General features: G+C 45.6%; 1 protein-coding gene across 3 annotated transcripts in view; it reads right to left on the reverse strand.

Moving 5' to 3' along the window:
- Positions 1-21,147, reverse strand: part of COL2A1 (collagen type II alpha 1 chain) — a 96,358-nt gene that overhangs the window by 39,635 nt on the left and 35,576 nt on the right. For all 3 annotated transcript variants that reach the window (XM_081898499.1, XM_081898498.1, XM_081898497.1), the window contains 8 exons: positions 18,171-18,215; positions 17,722-17,775; positions 14,228-14,326; positions 10,717-10,761; positions 10,401-10,499; positions 7,758-7,811; positions 3,932-4,039; positions 1,963-2,016 (listed from right to left, as the gene is read on the reverse strand). In XM_081898499.1, coding sequence (XP_081754625.1) covers positions 1,963-2,016; positions 3,932-4,039; positions 7,758-7,811; positions 10,401-10,499; positions 10,717-10,761; positions 14,228-14,326; positions 17,722-17,775; positions 18,171-18,215 — 558 coding nt within the window. The remainder of the gene's footprint in view (positions 1-1,962; positions 2,017-3,931; positions 4,040-7,757; positions 7,812-10,400; positions 10,500-10,716; positions 10,762-14,227; positions 14,327-17,721; positions 17,776-18,170; positions 18,216-21,147) is intronic.

The raw sequence follows: 21,147 nt of genomic DNA on the forward strand, positions 1-21,147 counted from the left end.
TCAGGAGGGCTAGACCCAGTGATGCTTGGGTCAATGGTTTACCATCCAATGGTTATCTCTGGAAATGGTAATAATAATAATAATAATAATTTATTATTTATACCCTGCCCATCTGGCTGGGTTTCCCCAGCCACTCTGGGCGGCTTCCAACAAAATATTAAAATACAGTAGTCTATTAAACATTAAAAGCTTCCCTGAACAGGGCTGCCTTCAGATGTATTCTAAAAGTTTGGTAGTTGTCTTTCTCTTTGACATCTGATGGGAGGGTGTTCCACAGGGCGGGCGCCACTACCAAGAAGGCCCTCTGCCTGGTTCCCTGTAGCTTTGCTTCCCGCAATGAGGGAACCGCCAGAAGGCCCTCGGCGCTGGACCTCAGTGTCCAGGCAGAACGATGGGGGTGGAGACACTCCTTCAGGTATACTGGACCGAGGCCATTTAGGGCTTTAAAGGTCAGCACCAACACTTTTAATTGTGCTCGGAAACGTACTGGGAGCCAGTGTAGGTCTTTCAAGACCGGTGTTATATGGTCTCGGTAGCTGCTCCCAGTCCCCTGTCTAGCTGCCGCATTCTGGATTTGTTGTAGTTTCCAGGTCACCTTCAAATGTAGCCCCACACAGAGCGCATTGCGGTAGTCCAAGCAAGAGATAACTAGAGCATGCACCACTCTGCTATAACTATACACTTGATGAACCATTTTCAAACCAATTTTAACAGTGAACTTTGCAACTTCTGTGAAAGGGTTGCTGCTGACGCAACTAACACAATGCAGACCAAACTAACATTTCCAAAATTCTTTAGCAGGCATGTATGACTGATTTCAAAACTAGTTTAGATGTAATTTAGACACACCTGTCCTTTATCTGCACTTTCATAATAGGGCTGCCCATATCATGGAAAAACCAATGCTGTAGCTGATCTTGATTCAGTCAATTAACTTTGGCTGCTCTATTTGCAGACCATTCAAATTTAACTTCTGTGAGTCATTTACCCCGTATGTGCCCACTCGATTGCTTCTATCGGAACTGGTAAAAGTGCCACATAATACCCACACCACATCTGTAATAACTCGATTGTTTAGTGTGGCAGCACTAAAACTTTTGAACTCCCTGTCTCCCAGGTGCCTTCAATGCATTCCTTTTGGTGCCCGTTGAAGACATTCTTACTCAGACAAGACTACCCAGATGTTTAGAAGGTTTGTAGGAGTTTTAATTTATTTTAGTCTATTTCACTGTGGTTTTAAGCTTCTGTATGCTTTAAATTACAGTTGTAAAATTTTTAGTGATCATTTAATCATTTTTGTAAACCGCTTTGAAGTTTTTCTACAATCAATCCCATCAGATGTCAAAGAGATGAACAATTACACAATTTTCTGAAGACAGTTTTTAATGTATGATTTTTCACTGGGGCAACCCAGTCAGATGGACAGGGTATAATAAATTTATTATTATCATTATTATCATAAGTATATAATTTTTATGAAATAAATAACATTTAAAAAATAGAGCTCCAAGATGGCTTTGATGAAATAATATTTCAGATTACAAAAACATTTAAAAGAAAGCTTTACTAGAAACACAGAAACTTATGCTCTGAGACCCAACTCAGGGGCTTAAAATTTCTTATCAAGTATCTCCAAATTCCATTTGTTACAGAATAAAGTTGACTTAACCTGTGTCCCTCCCCACCACCAATGTTTCTGGAATCCCAACTATCATCAGTCCAAGCAAGCATAGGTAACAGTCAGGGATGATGGGAGTTGTAATCCAGAAATACTGGAGGGTCACAGGTGTCCTATGTCTATTCTAGAGCACACAGGGGAAAACATCGCTCCTTCAAAGAAGCAGTCAAAGAACCCTATATAACACAGAGAAAGGAAGCAGGAAAGGGCATCTAAATTCACTCTTAACCCTCCCAAATTTGTCCTTTCATTCAGATGGAAGCACAGCAGGCCCAAATGCTCACCTTGGGACCGGCCAATCCATCCTGACCTGGGAAGCCACGGTTTCCGGGAGCACCCTAAAAAACAAGAAAGCAATGATAACATAACCTAGTAAGTCAAGGAGTGCAACAGTTCAGGAAGCTGGGAAGGGCACTAGGAAGCATTGCCAATAGCAAGGAGTAAACCAGGAACTGTGGACATCTTCAGTTTAAAAGGCATGGCTCAAATAGCACAAGGAAGCAGCACAAACAAGAACTACTAGGGGTGCTACAGCCACCAAGTGACCCGATATTATACAACCACTAGACAGGTGACAAAGTCCTGCAGTATTTGCTAAGCTCCTGCAGGGGCTTATCCTGTATCCATATAATATAACCCATTCTAGGTAAAGAGGGTTTGTGCAACAGAATTCCTAATACTCTAAAATCCACTTCAAATAAGGTCACTTCCTGTTCATTGAGCATTCATCCTGGTCTGCACAAGATTTGTAGGTAGGTGAGACAACAGAGCACTAGGCACACTTTCCCAGGACATTTCCCTATCACTTTCCTTCTTGCACAAAGTCCAGTTTTAAGAGGAAGCAGGCGAGTTGCACAAGAGCACCAAATCAGCTGCAATCACGCAACTTGAATTTCTCGGTATGTGTCTGAACCCACCCCAAAACCGTCAAATGTCTGGAAGTGTCCTTTGTCAATGTGAAGTGTAAACAACACACATATTTGCAAACAGGAGTGTTAGAGAGGTTCACTCTTCAAACAGCTGTGACTGGCTGCAGCTCAACTGCTGAGGGTATAAAGGTCAAGGGACCCCTGACCATTAGGTCCAGTCGTGGCCAACTCTGGGGTTGCAGCACTCATCTCGCTTTATTGGCCGAGGGAGCCGGCGTACAGCTTCCGGGTCATGTGGCCAGCATGACTAAGCCGCTTCCGGCGAACCAGAGCAGCGCACAGAAACACCGTTTACCTTCCCACCGGAGCGGTACCTATTGATCTACTTGCACTTTGACGTACTTTCAAACTGTTAGGTTGGCAGGAGCAGGGACCGAGCAATGGGAGCTCACCCCGTCGCAGGGATTTGAACCGCCGACCTTCTGATCAGCAAGTCCTAGGCTCTGTGGTTTAACCCACAGCGCCACCCGCGTCCCTGTTGAGGGTATACTCTGTGCCAATAAGGTGCACAATGAGATCCACTGTGCAAGCCATTGGGCGTTTTATCAGGCTGGGTCTCGGGCTGTGCACTGCAGTGGTGGCTATGCTACAGTTCCCAAGGGACCGCTGCAATTTTAGGGTCAGGACTCACCCACCACCATGCATCTTAATGAAGAAATTGTTCAAAGTGTAATCATTCCTTGCTTGGCCCTTCAAGCTTCATTCATGCTCCACCTCACCTCCCACTTCCAGAGCCCAGGACAGTCCCTTATCCATCTCTCAGCAGCATCCCACCATTCTGTGCTCAGCTCCTCACATCTCAGAGTCTGCCCCCTGCTACTTGTGATCCCTGCCTCTCTAATGGCTTCCTGGCACACTCTCTAGCTCTTCCTGGTCCTTTGAGCCCACAGGCAATTCTTCAATGCAGCTCTATACTAAGGTTACCTGATTTTTTTCAATGAATCCGGGAACACTTTTCAACTTCAACAGATTTTGTCAGGGGACTGATTTGTAAATCTGGGGACTGTCCCCGGGAAACAGGGACGTCTGGTAACCTTACTCTATATTCCATTACAACGACCACTCACCTTCCCCCTTACCACACCTGCTGAAAGCTGAGCAAGAGGTAGCAGCTTGCCCCTGGTATGCCACAGAGATGCCAGTACAGCAAAGGTCTTCCATCACCTTCTGCATTATGTTGGGCACCCCACAGGGCACCCTGCAAGTTCCAAAGCAAGCCTATTGGCAGGGGTTCGAGCCATTTGGCTCAATGGCTTTTCCCCACAAAGAAGGCATCTGCTCTTCATATAGGAAGGTTCCTTGCCCTCCAAACGATGTCACCTACCCTCTCTCCAGGCGGTCCAATGGGCCCTGCAGCTCCTGGTTCACCACGGCCGCCTCTCTTGCCTTCTTCTCCAGCTGGTCCGGGAGCTCCTTGTGGGCCTGAAGGTCCCTAGGGTCAGCGGGGAACAGAACATACAGGCTTAGTCACTCTTTGAGCCCCTTCATCATTTTACGCCAAACCCTACCAATGGTCAGCCCACTATACTGTCTTAAAGAGACAATAAGGCATCACCAGGAAGTGACCTCAGAGTCTGATGAGAGAACAATGCAAATAGCCATGGCAACAGAAAGGTGATTTTGGGCAAGTGGCTTACGAGGCAGGAAACAGAGGTCACTATCCTATTTTCCTTGCTGCAAACTATTTATTGATTTGCTTCATTTATATCCAACGTTTCTTCCAAGGACCTCAAGGCAGACTGCTCCATTTTATCCTCATAACAATCCTGTGAGGTGGGCTACAATGCGAGATCCGAAGTTTCCTGGCTGTGGATTTGAACCCAGGTCTCCTCAGTCCTACCCTAACAACTCTAACCACTACCCCAACACTGCCTCTCTTTCAGAGATTTTTCAGTGCCCAATAAACTTGGATCATTAATGGCGATTCCATTAAATTTTATCCTGACAAAGTTTCAACCCAAGAAGGAATTAGATTTCAACCTTGAGGTGCTGCTGAGTGAAAAAGGATTATCAACTGAATTATTTTAGGCCAAGATATACATGAAGCTTATATTAAAGGTAAAGGGACCCATGACCATTAGGTCCAGTTGTGGCCGACTCTGGGGTTGCGGCACTCATCTCGCTTTATTAGCTGAGGGAGCCAGCGTACAGCTTCCGGGTCATGTGGCCAGCATGACTAGGCCGCTTCTGGCGAACCATGGCAGTGTACAGAAACGCTGTTTACCTTCCCACAGGAGCGGTACCTATTTATATACTTGCACTTTGACGTGCTTTCAAACTGCTAGGTTGCCAGGAGCAGGGACCGAGCAATGGGAGCTCACGCCATCGCAGGGATTTGAACCGCCGACCTTCTGATCGGCAAGCTCTAGGCTCTGTGGTTTAACCCACAGCGCCACCCACGTATCTACTTGCAAAGAATTTCCAATCCAATATCTATTGAGGGATAATATTCCCAAAACTACTGAGATTGTTTCAGGATATTTTGCCGAGATTTTTAAAGTCAAATTTAAAACTACTTAATTTTACTTAATGGTGGCTATTAAGCCACCATTAGACATTTTATGTATTTAATATGTCTGGATTACCAATGGTTTATAGATGGTTCTTTGGTATGTTAATTTATTGTCTACATCATGCCAATAAAAGCTGAATAAATATACATGATTCTGCACAGCCATGGGATGTGGAAGCCCTCCTGACTTCCTGTTGGATGAACTGTCTCACATCTATGGAAGCTGATGAGCCAGAGAACCACTTGGTTTGTGTACACTGGCACAGCTTCACTAAACCCAGCAGGCCTTCTGCTGAAGCACACACACTACTGTAAGGGACTCTTTGAAGGCCTCTGATGCCAACCTGCTGAGCATTATCTCCTCATTTTCAGAATGGAAAATGAAGCGGTATTCAGCACAGAACGACATCAGTGCCAAGCATTAAAGAGTGGGGACCCAGATGCAACAGGGCAGCCATTGTTTGCCAAGCCCCAGGTCACCCATAGGACAGACTTTTTAGCCAAAGGGACTGGCAAGGGAGATGACCGAGCCTTATTCCTCCCTGAAAGCAAGCAGGGGAGATGGGCACAGAGATCCATTATACCAGATAGGCTATAAAGAAGGCTGATCGCCGAAGAATTGATGCTTTTGAATTATGGTGCTGGAGGAGACTCTTGAGAGTCCCATGGACTGCAAGAAGATCAAACCTCTCCATTCTGAAGGAAATCAGCCCTGAGTGCTCACTGGAAGGACAGATCCTGAAGCTGAGGCTCCAATACTTTGGCCACCTCATGAGAAGAGAAGACTCCCTGGAAAAGACCCTGGTTTTGGGAAAGATGGAGGGCACAAGGAGAAGGGGATGGCAGAGGACGAGATGGTTGGACAGTGTTCTCGAAGCTACCAGCATGAGACTGACCAAACTGCGGGAGGCAGTGGAAGACAGAAGTGCCTGGCATGCTCTGGTCCATGGAGTCATGAAGAGTCGGACATGACTAAACGACTAAAGAACAACAAAGGCTATAAACTAGAGTTTACCAAACCTGGGTCTCCAGCTGTTTTCGGACTGCAATTCCCATCATCCCTGACTGCTGCTCTTGCTACCTAGGGGTGATGGGAGTTGCAGTCTGAAAACAGCTGGAGACCCAGGTTTGGGGAAGCACTGCACAAATGGGGACGCATTTGCCCATATGAAGCGTCAGACCGTTGATCTACCTAGTCAAGTTTACCCTTTGACTAGCGTCAGTGGCGCTGCAAGGACTCAAGCAAAGTTCTTTCTCAGCCCTGCTACCCAAGACCTTTTTAAATGGATATGTAGGGACCATCTGAATGCAAGACTTTTGTTTCACCATTCAGCCAAGCCCTTGCCAAAGGCACAAGCTCCTGGTAGCACCTGATTAAATCAGCATGCCGTTTCGAAGTGCCATGATACAATTGTGTGTCTTTGTCCCCCGTCCCCCAGATGACCTCTGCAGCAGTAAAACAGTTAACAATGAACTGGCCCTAATGAATTTACAATCTACACGTAGGTAGCTTGTGGCTATGTGTCCTCTGCTGGTGTCCTATCCCATGTTTGGCTCTGCCAGACAGCCACATATAAGCATTTCATTTGCACAGAGAATAGCATGGAAAATCCACGAGTAGAACTGAACTGCAGTCATTTTCAGATTTTTATATCGGATTTCATAGAACAAGGCACCCATACATGAAAGTACAAAGCCCAGAAGGAGGAAAGGTGGACATTAACCTTCTCCCTTGCCACATGTAGTCTGGGGCAGTGGCGTAGCGTGAGTTGTCAGCACCCGGGGCAAGGCAAGTAATTTGTGCCCCCTAACCCCTAACCCACCGGGCGCCAGGTAGGGGCAGAGAGCTGCAAGTACGAGCGTGCCCCCCAGATGTTGCGCCCGGTGCAGCCGGCCCCCCCCTGCACCCCCCATGCTACGCCACTGGTCTGGGGGCAAAGGAATTCTAATTTCTGAACCGTGCAGCTGGAGGGGATTATAACGCAGCAGAATTCCCCCTCTACCAGAAGCCCTGGCTGCACATACCATGACGTGGGCTATTGACAGGCTACCACAGTGTTCATGCTGGTAGTAGCTGGCAGATGTCCCTGAAACTCATATCAGATTGCTCAGTGCTTCCACCCTAATGCCCAGAGCAGGGGTAGCTGGAAGGTGTTATTGTTTTTTGGAGGGTGTTATTGGATTATTTTTATTTTATAGATTATGATCTTTTCTGAGAACTGCCCTGAGACCTCCAGTTATAAGGCGGTATATAAATTCAATAAATAAATAAATAAAATAAATAGCCACACCCACAACTGGCATATGGCCCTTGGAGGGGTGGCTGAGAGTCAATGTGGCCACCGGATCGAAAAAAAGTTAGCCACTCCTAGTGTAGAGGATGAACAGGGAGCAACTGATACCATATTTACTCGAATCTAATGCTCACCTTTTTTGGCCAAATTACGTTGCGAAAATTAAGGTGCCCATTAGATTTGATGGCACATTTACATTTGCCAGCAAATACCTTTTTGGTGTTTCAAGGTTCTGAAAATTGAGGTGCACATTAGATTCGATGTTGCATTAGACTCGAGTAAATATGGCACATCCAAATAACAAACAGCATGCCAGGCATAAAGGCACATCAGCAAATACTTACAGGTTCACCCTTGGGACCTTGTTCACCTTTGAAGCCTGCAATCCCAGGTTCTCCCTACAGAGAAAGGAAAGGAAACATATTAAGAGTAGTCAAGCTCCTATTATCACGTCAAGCTACTTGCTGATCTGGTCAGCAGAACTTCCCCAACTCAGCATCCTCCGCGTTGAAACATCCAAAGGGTGCTTTCCTTTGAATAAAAGGGCAGAGACCCAACACCAGGCTGGATAAGTGGCAGAAGGACTGGGATGATACAGAGGATGGGAAGGGAAACACTGATGAGTGAAAATTGGGAGGCGTGGGAAAGAGAAGATTCTAAATGGAAAGAATCACCAGTTTAGCTTTCGAAGTCTCCTAACAGCATGTGCTACAGCTGGTGGATTCTGTTGTTGTACTCCAGCTGTTTCACAACCATGTTTCTAAGTCTTCAAATCATGCACCACAAAAATCCAGAATTGACCTCATCCCCTAGCAGGTGTGGATATCCTCACTATCAGACAGATTTTCTGAACTTGGGTAAACAGAGCTGTACACAGAATTCCCAATGTGACCATATCCGATTCAACTTTTGACCCCTTTGCTAATATTCCCTAATTTGTCTTTTTTCACTGGCACATCACATTGTCAATATTTGCAGTGAGCTATTCATCATGACCTCAAGATACCCTGCCTGGGAAGTCACTGAAAGGTCAGATCCCATCAGAGCAAGAAAATCTCTCCTCTTATCTCATGACTGCATACTTGTAGACACTGCCAAAGAGCTGCAAGGGGTAGGATTTCCCTTTGTAGAAGCCATGATTATTCTCCCTCATGTTTATAACTCTCTTTTTAAATAAAGCTTTCCACTAATTTTCCAGGACTGAAGTTAGGTTAATGAGCCTCTAATTTCTTGGATCATGCATGAAAACTGGTGTTCTGATAAATATTTTCCCGTTTTTATGGCAAAGAAGCTGATTTTAGTGACAAGATTCACGTTTTTGCTAGAAGCCAAGCAATCGTCACATTCGAGAACTCTTTAAGAATACCTGGGCATCTGCCACCCAAAATCCAATGACTTGTGTGATTTTATATGTCAAAGCATGTCTTTGTTTTCTCAGAAGTTGAGGGTCAGCTGGCGGTCTGCTCCTGTATATGTGTCTAGCACAGAAGCATATGTCCTTCAGATGCCCCCAACCCCAAGGTGGTTCAGATGTAGGTCTCTTTCTAACATCTTCCACAGTGAAGAGCAATGCAAAGCATTCATTTAGCTTCTATGCAATCTTCTCACATTATTTTAGTACAGTTGTACCTTGGTTCTCGAACGCCTTGTGACTCGAACGTTTTGGCTCCCGAACACCGGAAACCCGGAAGTGAGTATTCTGATTTGCAAAAGTTCTTTGGAACCCAAACGTCTGACGCAGCTTCCACGGCTTCTGATTGAGTGCAGCAAGCTCCTACAGCCAATCGGAAGCCATGCCTTGGCTTTTTAACGTTTTCAGCATCCAAACGGACTTCTGGAACGGATTCCGTTCGAAAACCAAGGTACAACCGTAATTCTCCCATGCTGTTGTCACACCTTTTTCTCAACACTGGGGCTGCTTTGTTCCATCTCAGCTGAGGCTCCTCCACAAACACTTCCACAATCTAGAAGCTGCCTGCTTTTTGTTGCTCAGCAGAGAGTGAAAGGTGCCTCTGCTTCTCTGCGTATCACAGAGAACTCTGAGGTTCAAGGACTCTCCCTTTGTGCTGGGCACAGAGAACTAGGGGGAACTAAGGATGCAGTTAGCCAGATACACCAAAATAATTTCTCACCACATCCAACATAGGAAGCTGCCTTACACCAAGTCAGACTGTTGGTCCATCTAGTTCAGTATTGTCTACACTAACTGGTAGCAGTTATCCAGGGCTTAAGGCAGGGAACCTTCCCAGCTCTATCTGAAGATGCTGGGGACTGAACTTCTGCATGCAAAGCAGGTACTCTATAACTAAACCATGTCCTTTAACCCAAGTGTTTCTGAAGGCCCATGCGCACTGAAATACCACACAGCAAAAAAATCAGGGGACTGGCAGGGTTAGGGTTAATCATCGATAATGACTGGCTACAAAAGCCAGTTCAAATTTGTGGGTTCCTAGCTACTTCCACCTCTTATTATCCACTTTCCCAAAGCTTAGTTAACATGTGAATATCAGCATTGGGGAGAGGTTGTTAGTTTCCGTTTTGCCACTGAGCAGCTGCATGGAGTCACAGGACTCTGTTTACATTCCAGAGACAGTCCAGGCTATTGGAAGTCTCACGGGAGACTAGAGACGGATGTGACGTTACTGGTTTCCTGTTTCCTTTGTTCAGTTGCTCTCTGCTTTCATAGAGAGAGGGTGTGTCTTTGCTCTCTGCGTAGTTAGGATAATAAAACTCTTTGCAATGTAGCCCAAACCTCTCGTCTCTTTCCTGTGCTGGAAACTCTGCTGAATGGAACGTGCCTTGGAGCCTTATCAAAGGCTCAGGTTATTAAACACGTCGGGAGGCGATTCTGAAGGACTCGGGGGAAGAAAATGAGCTTTATCAGCTTGGCCGAGCGGAGATCCCAACAGAGGTTATGCCTAGTAACACAGGATCATCAGTCTGGAGAGTCAGACACCTTAAAGTTTTGCATTGGTTGGGTTTCTTACCGCCTGGCCTTTGGGACCCAAAGGCCCAGTTGCACCTTGAGGCCCAGGTGGTCCACGTGGGCCAGGAAATCCCGGAGCGCCAGCAATGCCAGGAGCACCCTACGGACAGAATCGAGAAAGCAATTAAGGACAGGAGGGGGAAAGTGCAGGGGGTCTGAGAAACAGCAAATTACTCGGCAAACTATTGTACAGGTTCTTGGTTGATACTGTTCATGCGATGGGCAGAGGTTATTGAACATTCACCAGATCTTCTGCAGACAACATCCATTCTACCTTTCAAATGCTTCTCCACGCACCCAAATAATGTGGCACTCACCGCTGATCCTTTAGCACCAGGGATCCCATCAGTTCCAGGGTTGCCCTAAAAACAAAAATAAGGCATTGATCAAACCTCTTTCCAATAAATGGTTGACTTGGTCCCTTCCATGTTTCCTTCCCAGAGAGCTACCTAGTATATGAATGGACGGATTATTAAAGCATGGGTCTTGAGGCAAATGGTGTGGTTTTTTTGCCTCTTTCAGAAAAGGGGTAAAAGTACCAAGAATGGTGAGCCTGGAAAGAAAGCACATCCATATTCTTATGGGGAAAGTTAGTAGGTCACCAGACATTTAGTAGTCTTCCTGCATTATGTTTAAACAAACATATTTCACTTCCCTCATCCTGCCCATTATCAGAGCCATTTTCTTCCATCTTTTAAAAAAATATAGAACACGTTTTGCATATATCTACCAACTTTACTATAGACACTTTTCTAATTTTCTTTTTGAGGAAAGGGGTTGTTGTTGTTTGTTACCTTGCACAGCCCCAGCAATTTCACAACCACATCTCAAAGGTCTCTGCTTTGTTCCACAATCAGAAAACTAAAAGATCTACAAAGCAAAATTCTTGATGTGCACATGCTAGTGTCACGATCCATGCACAAATTTAGCTTTAAAATGGGGAAAGTGGGGGGGGGGGGAGAAGCAAGACCCAGATCCACATCCTTGAGAGAAGGAAGCATATTTGAATGACAAACATACAAGGAGAAATTGAGGGCAACCGGGCCCAAAATGGGAGTGGAGCACAACAGAGAGGTTCTGGTCTAGATAGATATCATTTAGAGGCATGAATGAGGACAGTGTCACTGTAGCAGCTGGGTGGGGATTCCCTCCTAGCAAGTAAAATGAGACAGCCCCCTTTATGCAGCGTTTTTAGCACGATAGGGTGGCAAATTGTCAATCGTTAAGTTTACAACTGCAGTTTAACCAGGTGGGTGGGGAAAAGAGAGACACCTGCTTCACATGACCTTATTGATGCACAGCTCACTTATTATTTACCTATCCTAGCAGGTGAAAAACACTGATTATCGGGGGAAGAACATGTCAAGGTAGAACATGAGACTCAGAGTTGTGGGTTTGAGTCCCACATTGGGCAAAAGATACCCTTATGGTCCCTTCCAATTCTACAATTCTATTATTCTAAGGTTGTAGCAGCCAAATCAGCAAAGAGCCCTGTAGCGCCGTAAAGAGCCAACGAATTTAATTATGCTTTCGTGAATTAGAGTCCGCTTCATGAGATGCATGAAGTACAAACCTGCAACCGAAGATTATATTTAATGATGAAAGAAAGAAGACTATGATAATTTATGCCATAATAACATCGGTTAGTTGTTAAGGCACCAAAAGACTCCTTTTTGCCAATCACCAGCACACTGTCTTTCAATCCATTGGGTATGGTGTTGAGTTAAGTTTGTGTCCATGCACAAGGGCTCAAATGGCAGATTCCTTAGGGTCATCACACCAAATATAGGCAAGGTCAAGATTAATCATCATGCCAAATACCCTGCAGAATATGGCCCAGACAAAATGCGACTTTGGCTGTTACAACCTAATTGTCTAGAGTTTCCCAGTTGTAAAAAAGGGGGCATCTTGCTTCCTATGCTGCATTTCTTTAATATAGTATTACCATCCATAATATGTTGAACCCCATTATCAAAAGGCAAGTAAAAAGGCAAGTGTAGTTAACTATGTGCATGTGTGAGTAGATGGGCTTTTTGTACCCACATTTTAACAGGTGGGGCAAGGAACGTGTGTTAGTGAACCTCTACACATGGTTCAGCATAGGGCTTCCCAGGTCTTTTATTTTTGCGTCCGATTTTGGTTGGTGGCCCACATAGCAGTTGAACTAGAGAGGATCCTTTGGGACTCTTTCAACTCTGCAAGTCTGTATTCTATGAAACATAAGCAACTACCATATTTTTCGCTCTATAAGACGCACCAGACCACAAGACGCACCTAGTTTTTGGAGGAGGAAAACAAGAAAAAAAATATTCTGAATCTCAGAAGCCAGAACAGCAAGAGGGATCGCTGCGCAGTGAAAGCAGCAATCCCTCTTGCTGTTCTGGCTTCTGGGATAGCTGCGCAGCCTGCATTTGCTCCATAAGACGCACACACATTTCCCCTTACTTTTTAGGAGGGAAAAAGTGAGTCTTATACAGCAAAAAATACGGTAGTACTCATGCAGAGAAAGGTTGTGCAAATCCTGACTTGGCACTGCCATCTGCTGGTGGTTCCTGTATTTACACCTAGTTCACTTCCCATTGCTTGCTAAAACACAAGCAGCTGGGAAATCAGGGAATATTTTTGCATATATCTACTAGGGGAAGAAAAAGAGTAAATAACCACAGAATAATCAAGTTGAATGAACCCTATACCTGATTAGAAATAATTTGTCAGTTAAGAATGAGGATGATTTCTCCCTCAAGGATAATTTTGCCTTCACACCACAGCTAGAAGTACTTGCTAAATGTAAGGTAAAGGACCTCTGGACAGCTAAGTCCAGTCAAAATTGACTATGGGGTTGTGGCACTCATTTCACTTTCAGGCCGAGGGAGCCAGCATTTGTCCACAGACAGCTTTCCGGGTCATGTGGCCAGCATGGCTAAACCGCTTCTGGCGTAACGGGACACCGTGACGGAAGCCAAAGCACATGGAAATGCCGTTTACCTTCCCGCAGCAGCGCTACCTATTTATCTACTTGCACTGGTGTGCTTTCGAACTGCTAGGTTGGCAGGAGCTGCGACAGAGCAGCGGGAGCTCATCCCATCGCGCGGATTCAAACTGCCGACCTTCTGATCGGCAAGCCCAATAGGCTCAGTGGTTTAGACCACAGCGCCACCCGCGTCCTTGTAGAAATACTTGGACAACACTTTTATTCAAGTGAGGTAAGACTATCCAGCGGGTGCCTTTCTCCACTTGCTAAGTGGAATGTGTCAACCAAGCCAGTCACAACGAAAAATCCAATCACAGCACTGAAGAGGACTAGATTAGATGCCTCTTAGGGTCCCTTTCAACTCTACAATTCTACGATCATAGAGCTGGATTACCATTATTCTATATACTCCACAGAACAGTGCCCCAACCAAATGGCTAGGCACGTTACTTCCGGGTTTCGCCACTCACGCAGATGTGCAAAATGACATCACACGCATGCACAGAAGCGGCGAATCGTGACCAGCGCGTGCGCAGACACACAGACACAGGTTGTGTTCCTTTCAGGTTGTGAATGGGCCTCTGGAACGGATCCCGTTCACAACCAGAGGCACCACTGTGATGCTTTTGGTCACAGCCACGTTTTACACTTTGGCCGTGCCCAGTTTGACCCACAACTTCTGAAGGGCTGGCCATAGGTCAATATGGCCCTCAGCTTGAGAAAGGTTAGCCACCTTTGAGTTAGGGGGCCTCAGAAGGAAAAGCTGTGGAAATCTTTTAATGACGCCCTAATAAAGCTAAAGCATCTCCATGCCCCCCTGGAAATTCTGTTTCTCGCCGGAAGAACCAGGTACTTACAGGAGCTCCTGATGGTCCAGGGGAGCCGGGGGTTCCAGATTCACCACGAGAGCCTTGGGCGCCCTCAGGGCCACGAGCGCCAGTGGGGCCAGCTTCACCCTGCACAAATATGAGAAGAAATATTAAGAGGTCAAAGGGAAACAGGACAAAGTATCCACTAGGATGCCACAAGAAGTAGAACCGGATGCTTCATAACTTATGGTTATGCTGGGCTACTGTCCAAGCAGCCTGCCTAACGCTATCAGTCTTTCAGCCATGTGTCCTTGGAGCCTGACACTTTTCATTCCACCTTTCTGCATTTCCAGATCTTATACCATTGGGACTCCATATTAATGGGGAGTGGTGCATGCTCTAGTTATCTCTCGCTTGGACTACTGCAATGCGCTCTATGTGGGGTACGTTTGAAGGTGACCCAGAAACTACAACTAATCCAGAATGCGGCAGCTAGACTGGTGACTGGGAGTGGCCGCTGAGACCATATAACACCGGTCTTGAAAGACCTACACCGGCTCCCAGTACGTTTCCGAGCACAATTCAAAGTGTTGGTGCTGACATTTAAAGCCCTGAACGGCATCGGTCCAGTATACCTGAAGGAGCGTCTCCACCTCCATCGTTCTGCGCGGACACTGAGGTCCAGCGCCGAGGGCTTTCTGGCGGTTCCCTTGTTGCGAGAAGCCAAGTTACAGGGAACCAGGCAGAGGGCCTTCTGAGTAGTGGCACCCTCCCTGTGGAACGCCCTCCCACCAGATGTCAAAGAGAAAAACAACTACCAAACTTTTAGAAGACATCTGTTTAGGGAAGCTTTTAATGTTTAATAAGTTATTGTATTTTAGTGTTTTGTTGGAAGCCGCCCAGAGTGGCTGGGGAAACCCAGCCAGATGGGTGGGATATAAATAAATTATTATTATTATTATTATTATTATTATTATGAGCTGGTTTTAAGTGGCCGCCACTACATGCTATCTCCTGTTATTGTTACAAGGACGAAGAGTTCACTGAACTGTACAGAAGATGGACAGCTCCTTCCTTTATTTTTCACTTTATTTATATTTATTTTGTTCAGTATCGATTCCTGCCTTAGCTGCTCTCAGAAGCACCCTCGGTGAAAACAGCTATTCTTTAGGGAACACTTGTGCTCTGCTCTTTCTCTTGCTTGCGCATCTTACTAATGCGCGGCCCTCCTCTTCAGAAGGCTCCCCACTTCATCTTTTTATAATGAGGACGCTGATTGTGATTGAAGGCCCACTGTCAATTGCTATCAGATATCCCACAAAAGGCCTCATTCCCCCTCTCCCCTACTGCCTCTTCACTGTCTGGTTACCATAGAAACCAGTCCTCGGGGAGATTAGCAACCCAAACCCATACTCACCAGTGGCAATGGGAATTCCCAAAGGAATCTCTCTCCCATCTCCCTCTTTTCCGTCTTACCCTAAAAGGCCCCACCATTAAGGAAACCCGAGATGCTGTCTTGAGATTTTGAAGCGCGTACCACTCATGCCACAGACAGAGGAGAAACACAGCAGTGCCACCACCCCCCTTGACTTGACCCTTTCGTCCTTTCACAACCATGGCAAAATGCAATCGGAATTTGACTGCTAAGATATCTCTTGCCCAGGTGGCATTTTAACTGAAAAGGGCTTCAAACATCATCGAAACAAGCACTGCTAGGTGCTAGGTGCACTCAATACTTAAATCAGGCAGTGGGGCTTCTTGTAACATTTGAAGGGGAGTAAGGTAAAGGTAAAGGGACCCCTGACCATTAGGTTCAGTTGTGACCGACTCTGGGGTTGTGGCACTCATCTCACTTTATTGGCTGAGGGAGCCGGCGTACAGCTTCCGGGTCATGTGGACAGCATGACTAAGCTGCTTCCGGCGAACAAGCAGTGCACGGAAACCGTTTACCTTCCCGCCGGAGCGGTACCTATTTATCTACTTGCACTTTGACGTGCTTTTGAACTGCTAGGTTGGCAGGAGCAGGGACAGAGCAATGGGAGCTCATTCCGTTGCAGGGATTCGAACCGCCGACCTTCTGATCGGCAAGTCCTAGGCTCTGTGGTTTAACCCACAGTGCCACCTGCATCCCTTTGAAGGGGAGTGTGTACAGGCAAAAAAACACAGAAAGAAGAATAAGAACAAATCATACAATAAACACTGCCAGCTGAATGTGGGAGCGACGAGGCATTCAGTTGCCAACGTTTCTTTGATAACATCCAAGACCAGATATATTCCTTGTATGTCCTCAAATCAAAGTCAACCATGGGCAAGAGAGGCCAGGGGGGACTTCTCAACATGTTTTTCAGACCACATGTGACTTATTGTGGAAGCTTACTAGTTCCACATATTGACTACTATGTAGTAAAAACAGTCCTGTGTAAGGAAAGCAGAGGAACAACAGAAATCCCTTTGCAAGAAGTGACTTTTGGACCTACGCTCTCTTAACACATCAGTTTAGGTTGCAAACCTACACACATACACCTGAGCTTGCCCCACTGAACTTCGTAGAACTTACTTCAGTGTAGATATGCATATGGTTATGCTTTTCATCATTAATATACCTGAGCCTTTAAGCTGTGCCGAAAATCTTGCTTCCCTCCAACCCAAAGCTCTTCTCTCTCCTAAAGTACTCATAAATGACACCCCTGCTCCTAGTTTAAAGCAATATGCAAGCATTTTGCCCTCCAGGGAATTAACAAATTTTATACTAGCCTCCATCTCAAATGGTTTCACTAATAGCAGAATGGTATTTCTGGCAGCCTTGGAAATTACACAGCCCTCTGGGCATGCTGCACATATACCCTGTGTGTTTTCCTTGCAATGGGTTTGTTTTGGGGTCACTGGGCTTTTCCTGTTTTCACAATGGTTCACAAAAAGTAGGTAAATCTCCAGGGAATGATGGATTAGAAGCCCAAACTGCTTCAGTGTAATTCAGTTTTCTATCGAGGTGGAAGCAATACATCTGAAGAACAATTCACACATGCCATTTTTCCAAGGGATCTACAGGCAGTGAATTTGTCAAGATTTAACAAGACGAGAGCAAACAGGAGTGTTGTTTTAGGATTACACTTTCTGCAACATTACTCCTATTACTTGTGCTTCTCTCCACACAGTCAGCTTCCATTTTCCTTCACAGTTGCCTATATGTTGATTTCTATCCAGGCCTTTCCCAGACCTTCTGAAACTCCTTTTCCTAGTCTCCTTTCCCCTCGCACAGATGTTCACAGACATGTATTCACAGGCTGCATTTTCTTGGGGGCTGTCAATCTTTCCACCTTCTCCTTACTTTGCAGGCAGGCAGACCTGATGAAATGCTTCAGGCCTCTTTCCAAAGTGATAAAAGGAGCAAAATACTCAGTGGGCTCTGGGAGGAGAGCGTTTCACAGTTGCTTAGATAAAGCAGTGTGTGTGTGTGTGTGTGTGTGTGTGTGTGTGTGTGTGTGTGTGATAACAAGCCAGCAGCTGCAAACACACTCACTGGGCCTTGAAGCGCTACTTACCTTTGCACCTGGTGCACCTGGGAAACCTGGAGATCCCGCGGGGCCGACAGGTCCCTGAAGAAAGAGAAAAGGGCTTCAATAAGTTTGAGAAAAGGAGGACAGAGTTATTTTAATTATTTAGCCTCCACAGCTTTCATGACAGCCATACAAGTTATGTAATGGCCCCTTCTGCCTGAAAGTCTTTTGCAGAACATATACATGCTAGCTGTCTTTTGCCTCCCCACTTTTATTTTTGGAAAGTCTATATCTTTTTAAAAAAAAAAATGCCACAGAATTTAGGGGAGAACAGGAATTCTTTAAGAAATAATAATTTTAGAACTATTTAGCATTTCAGTAATAACATATCTGATTCGTAAGTTTCCATTTTAGCAGAAAAAAGTAAAAATAAATGCACGTTCAGAAATCTTTTAAAAAGCAATTTATAATCTTTCAAAAAGCAATTTACTTACGGGTGGGCCAGCTGGACCAGGGAGACCATCGTTACCACGAGCACCCTGTGGGGACAAGAGATCACGAGTCACAAAAGTAAGTGTTATCAAATAGCATTGCAGCTGTGCTCCCAATTATGCCACCAAATGGAATTGGAGCCCTGGGTAAATATATCTTGTAGAACATATAGAAGCCACTGCATAGGACTGTATCAGGAGACATAAATGTACTAACTAGTCTTCTGCTGTGAAAACAACCAAGGTCTTGCGTCACCTTAAGGACCAATATGTATTATGCCGAGAGCTTTGTGGACTGGACTCCAGGTGTATGAAATGGAAACCTCAGGTGGCAGGTTTACACAAACATGAGCATAAAGGGGTAAAATATGTAGGAGTTAAATAGCAATGGAATTAAAAAAGGACATTCTTTGACGATTCAATTAGAGCTTGAACGGAATGTTTTCTGGTGTTAACATGCATATAAACAAATACAGGTTTACATGTGTTTATAATAGAGGAAAAACAGAACTGAAAGCATGACAGCAAATCAAAGTGACAAAATACAAAAATCAAAACATAAATTCAGAATTAAAATACTAGGGTAAAGGGGTACAGGCCCCACTAACCATCAAAGGTGTGGCAAAGAATTATAGGTGCCAATTAAGCACATTTTTTAGAATAGTGCCTTCAGTCACCTCTGGTGAATGAGCATCAGAAAAGGCTTTGCATTGTGCATAAAAAGGTAAAGGGACCCCTGACCATTAGCTCCAGTCATAACCGACTCTGGGGTTGCGGCACTCATCTCGCATTATTGGCCAAGGGAGCCGGCGTACAGTTCATGTGGCCAGCATGACCAAGCCGCTTCTGGCGAACCAGAGCAGCGCACGGAAACGCCGTTTACCTTCCCTATTTATCTACTTGCACTTTGAAGTGCTTTCAAACTGCTACGTTGGCAGGAGCAGGGACTGAGCAACGGGAGTTCACCCCACTGCGGGGATTCGAACCACCGACCTTCTGATCAGCAAGTCCTAGGCTCTATGGTTTAACCCACAGCGCCACCTGCGTCCCTTCGATGGGTTAGTTAATGTGGCATAATTCTTCCTATAGAAAAGCTTTGCTAGAAATTAAATCTGTGACTCACACTGCTTACTCAGATGTTCGAGATAACTTTTGTCTGCGCACAGAAGCTTTTCACTCCCGCCCCCGCTGTGCCTGTATCAAGAACCACTTCTGAGCTCTCCCCCCTCCCCAATGAAGTTGCAAACAGACAGAAATAGCTTGTCAAACAGTGCACAAGGCTGCTATTTGGAGTGGGGCGGGGGGAGAACAGCTTCACTGCATATAGGAAGTTGGCTATGTATATTCCTCTGGATTAATGCCTTTTTTATGAGAGACCCAACACAACAGGAGCAGACATCCACTCAGGCAACAGGCCATCTCCTTCCTCTTCTCCTCTTTGCAGCCCCCTCCGCCACTAAATTGTAATTGGATAAATTGTTTTCCTCTTCCCCACTAATTGGAGTCTGGCTGACACTTTGAGGCAGAAAGGGGAGCCGATTCCTTCCAATGGGTGCTCACTGAACATATTTATAGAGTTGCTAAGTTAAACCTGGTTACTTCGAGGCTGTTAAACCGTCTTGGTTACTTTATCTCCTTAATTCTCTCAACTATCCGAATCTGTAAGGAATATGAAGACTGGAGCTTTGAGCTAAAACGCTCCCGTGGAGCTTCACAGCCAGCCCTATGGGGGCTTTGACATTTGTTCAATAAACAGCCAGAGGGAATTTCACGCTAGGTTTATTACAGTATCAAGTGAAGGCTGAAATCTCTGGAGACGTAGAATGGAATGCTGGAAATAGGCCCAGGCACAATGTCTCTGGCTTGCTAGTTTGCTAAACTGAGCACAGTCATGCCTGTTAGCTTTGCTTCACAAAAGACCCAGGTTCAAATACCCATGCAACCGCACAGTTTATGGGTCGACACAGGATCAGTAATTAACTCTCAGCCTGGTCTATCGTGCAGAGTAGCTGGGAGAATAAAATTAAGGAAGCCGTGTAGGACACAACTCCCTGAGCTTCTTAAAGCACAGGACAAAAGCAAAGTGAATCGATGAACATGTGGATGTTCATATAGTTTTGCTAAGTAGGGTGTGACACAACAGTGGACGGCTGCACTACTCACCTGCCCTTCCACTAACTGGATCGCTGCTGCGTACCAGGATGGAGAGGGGGATGTAGCAGAAAGGTCAGCACAGGGCAAACATGCTGGCAGGACAGCAAGATTGGCTTTGGAGTGTTTGCGCCGCACTGACCTCACCACCCTCTCGCTCCTCTTTATCCCAGTACAGTGGTACCTCGGGTTAAGTACTTAATTCATTCTGGAGGTCTGTTCTTAACCTGAAACTGTTCTTAACCTGAAGCACCACTTTAGCTAATGGGGCCTCCTGCTGCCGCCGCAAAGTTCTTAACCCGAGATAATATTTCTGGGTTAGCGGAGTCTGTAACCTGAAGTGTATGTAACCTGAAGCATATGTAACCTGAGGTACCACTGTATGTAGTAGCGACTCAGCTGGAGGGAGGTCAGGTGAGCAGCACTACCAGTGTGACATTTCTCAGCATTCACATTTCCCCCCATGATCCAATCAATACACTAATCTTTCCAGTTTAGCCAAACCCCCTGAATTTTGCACCCAAGCATCTAAACGAGAGCTTCCCAAACTTGGATCTCCAGCTGTTGTTGGACTACAACTCCCATCACCCCTAGCTAGCAGGACCAGTGCTCAGAGATGATAGGAGTTGTAGTCTAACAATAGATAGAGACCCAAGTTTGGGAAACTCTAGTCTAAAGATGGCCTCTAGGGTAGTGACTTCTCTTATACCTGATGCTGAACTTTAGATTTACAGGGGAAGTAAGTGGGAGAAGAGGCAGCCACAGTTCCTTCTGCTTCCTCTTCCACTTCCTGGCACTGTGCATATGGCACACCTACAGATTTGAGGAA

The sequence above is a fragment of the Podarcis melisellensis genome (assembly GCF_964234715.1).
Source record: "Podarcis melisellensis genome assembly, chromosome: 2".
Taxonomy (NCBI): Eukaryota; Metazoa; Chordata; class Lepidosauria; order Squamata; family Lacertidae; genus Podarcis; species Podarcis melisellensis.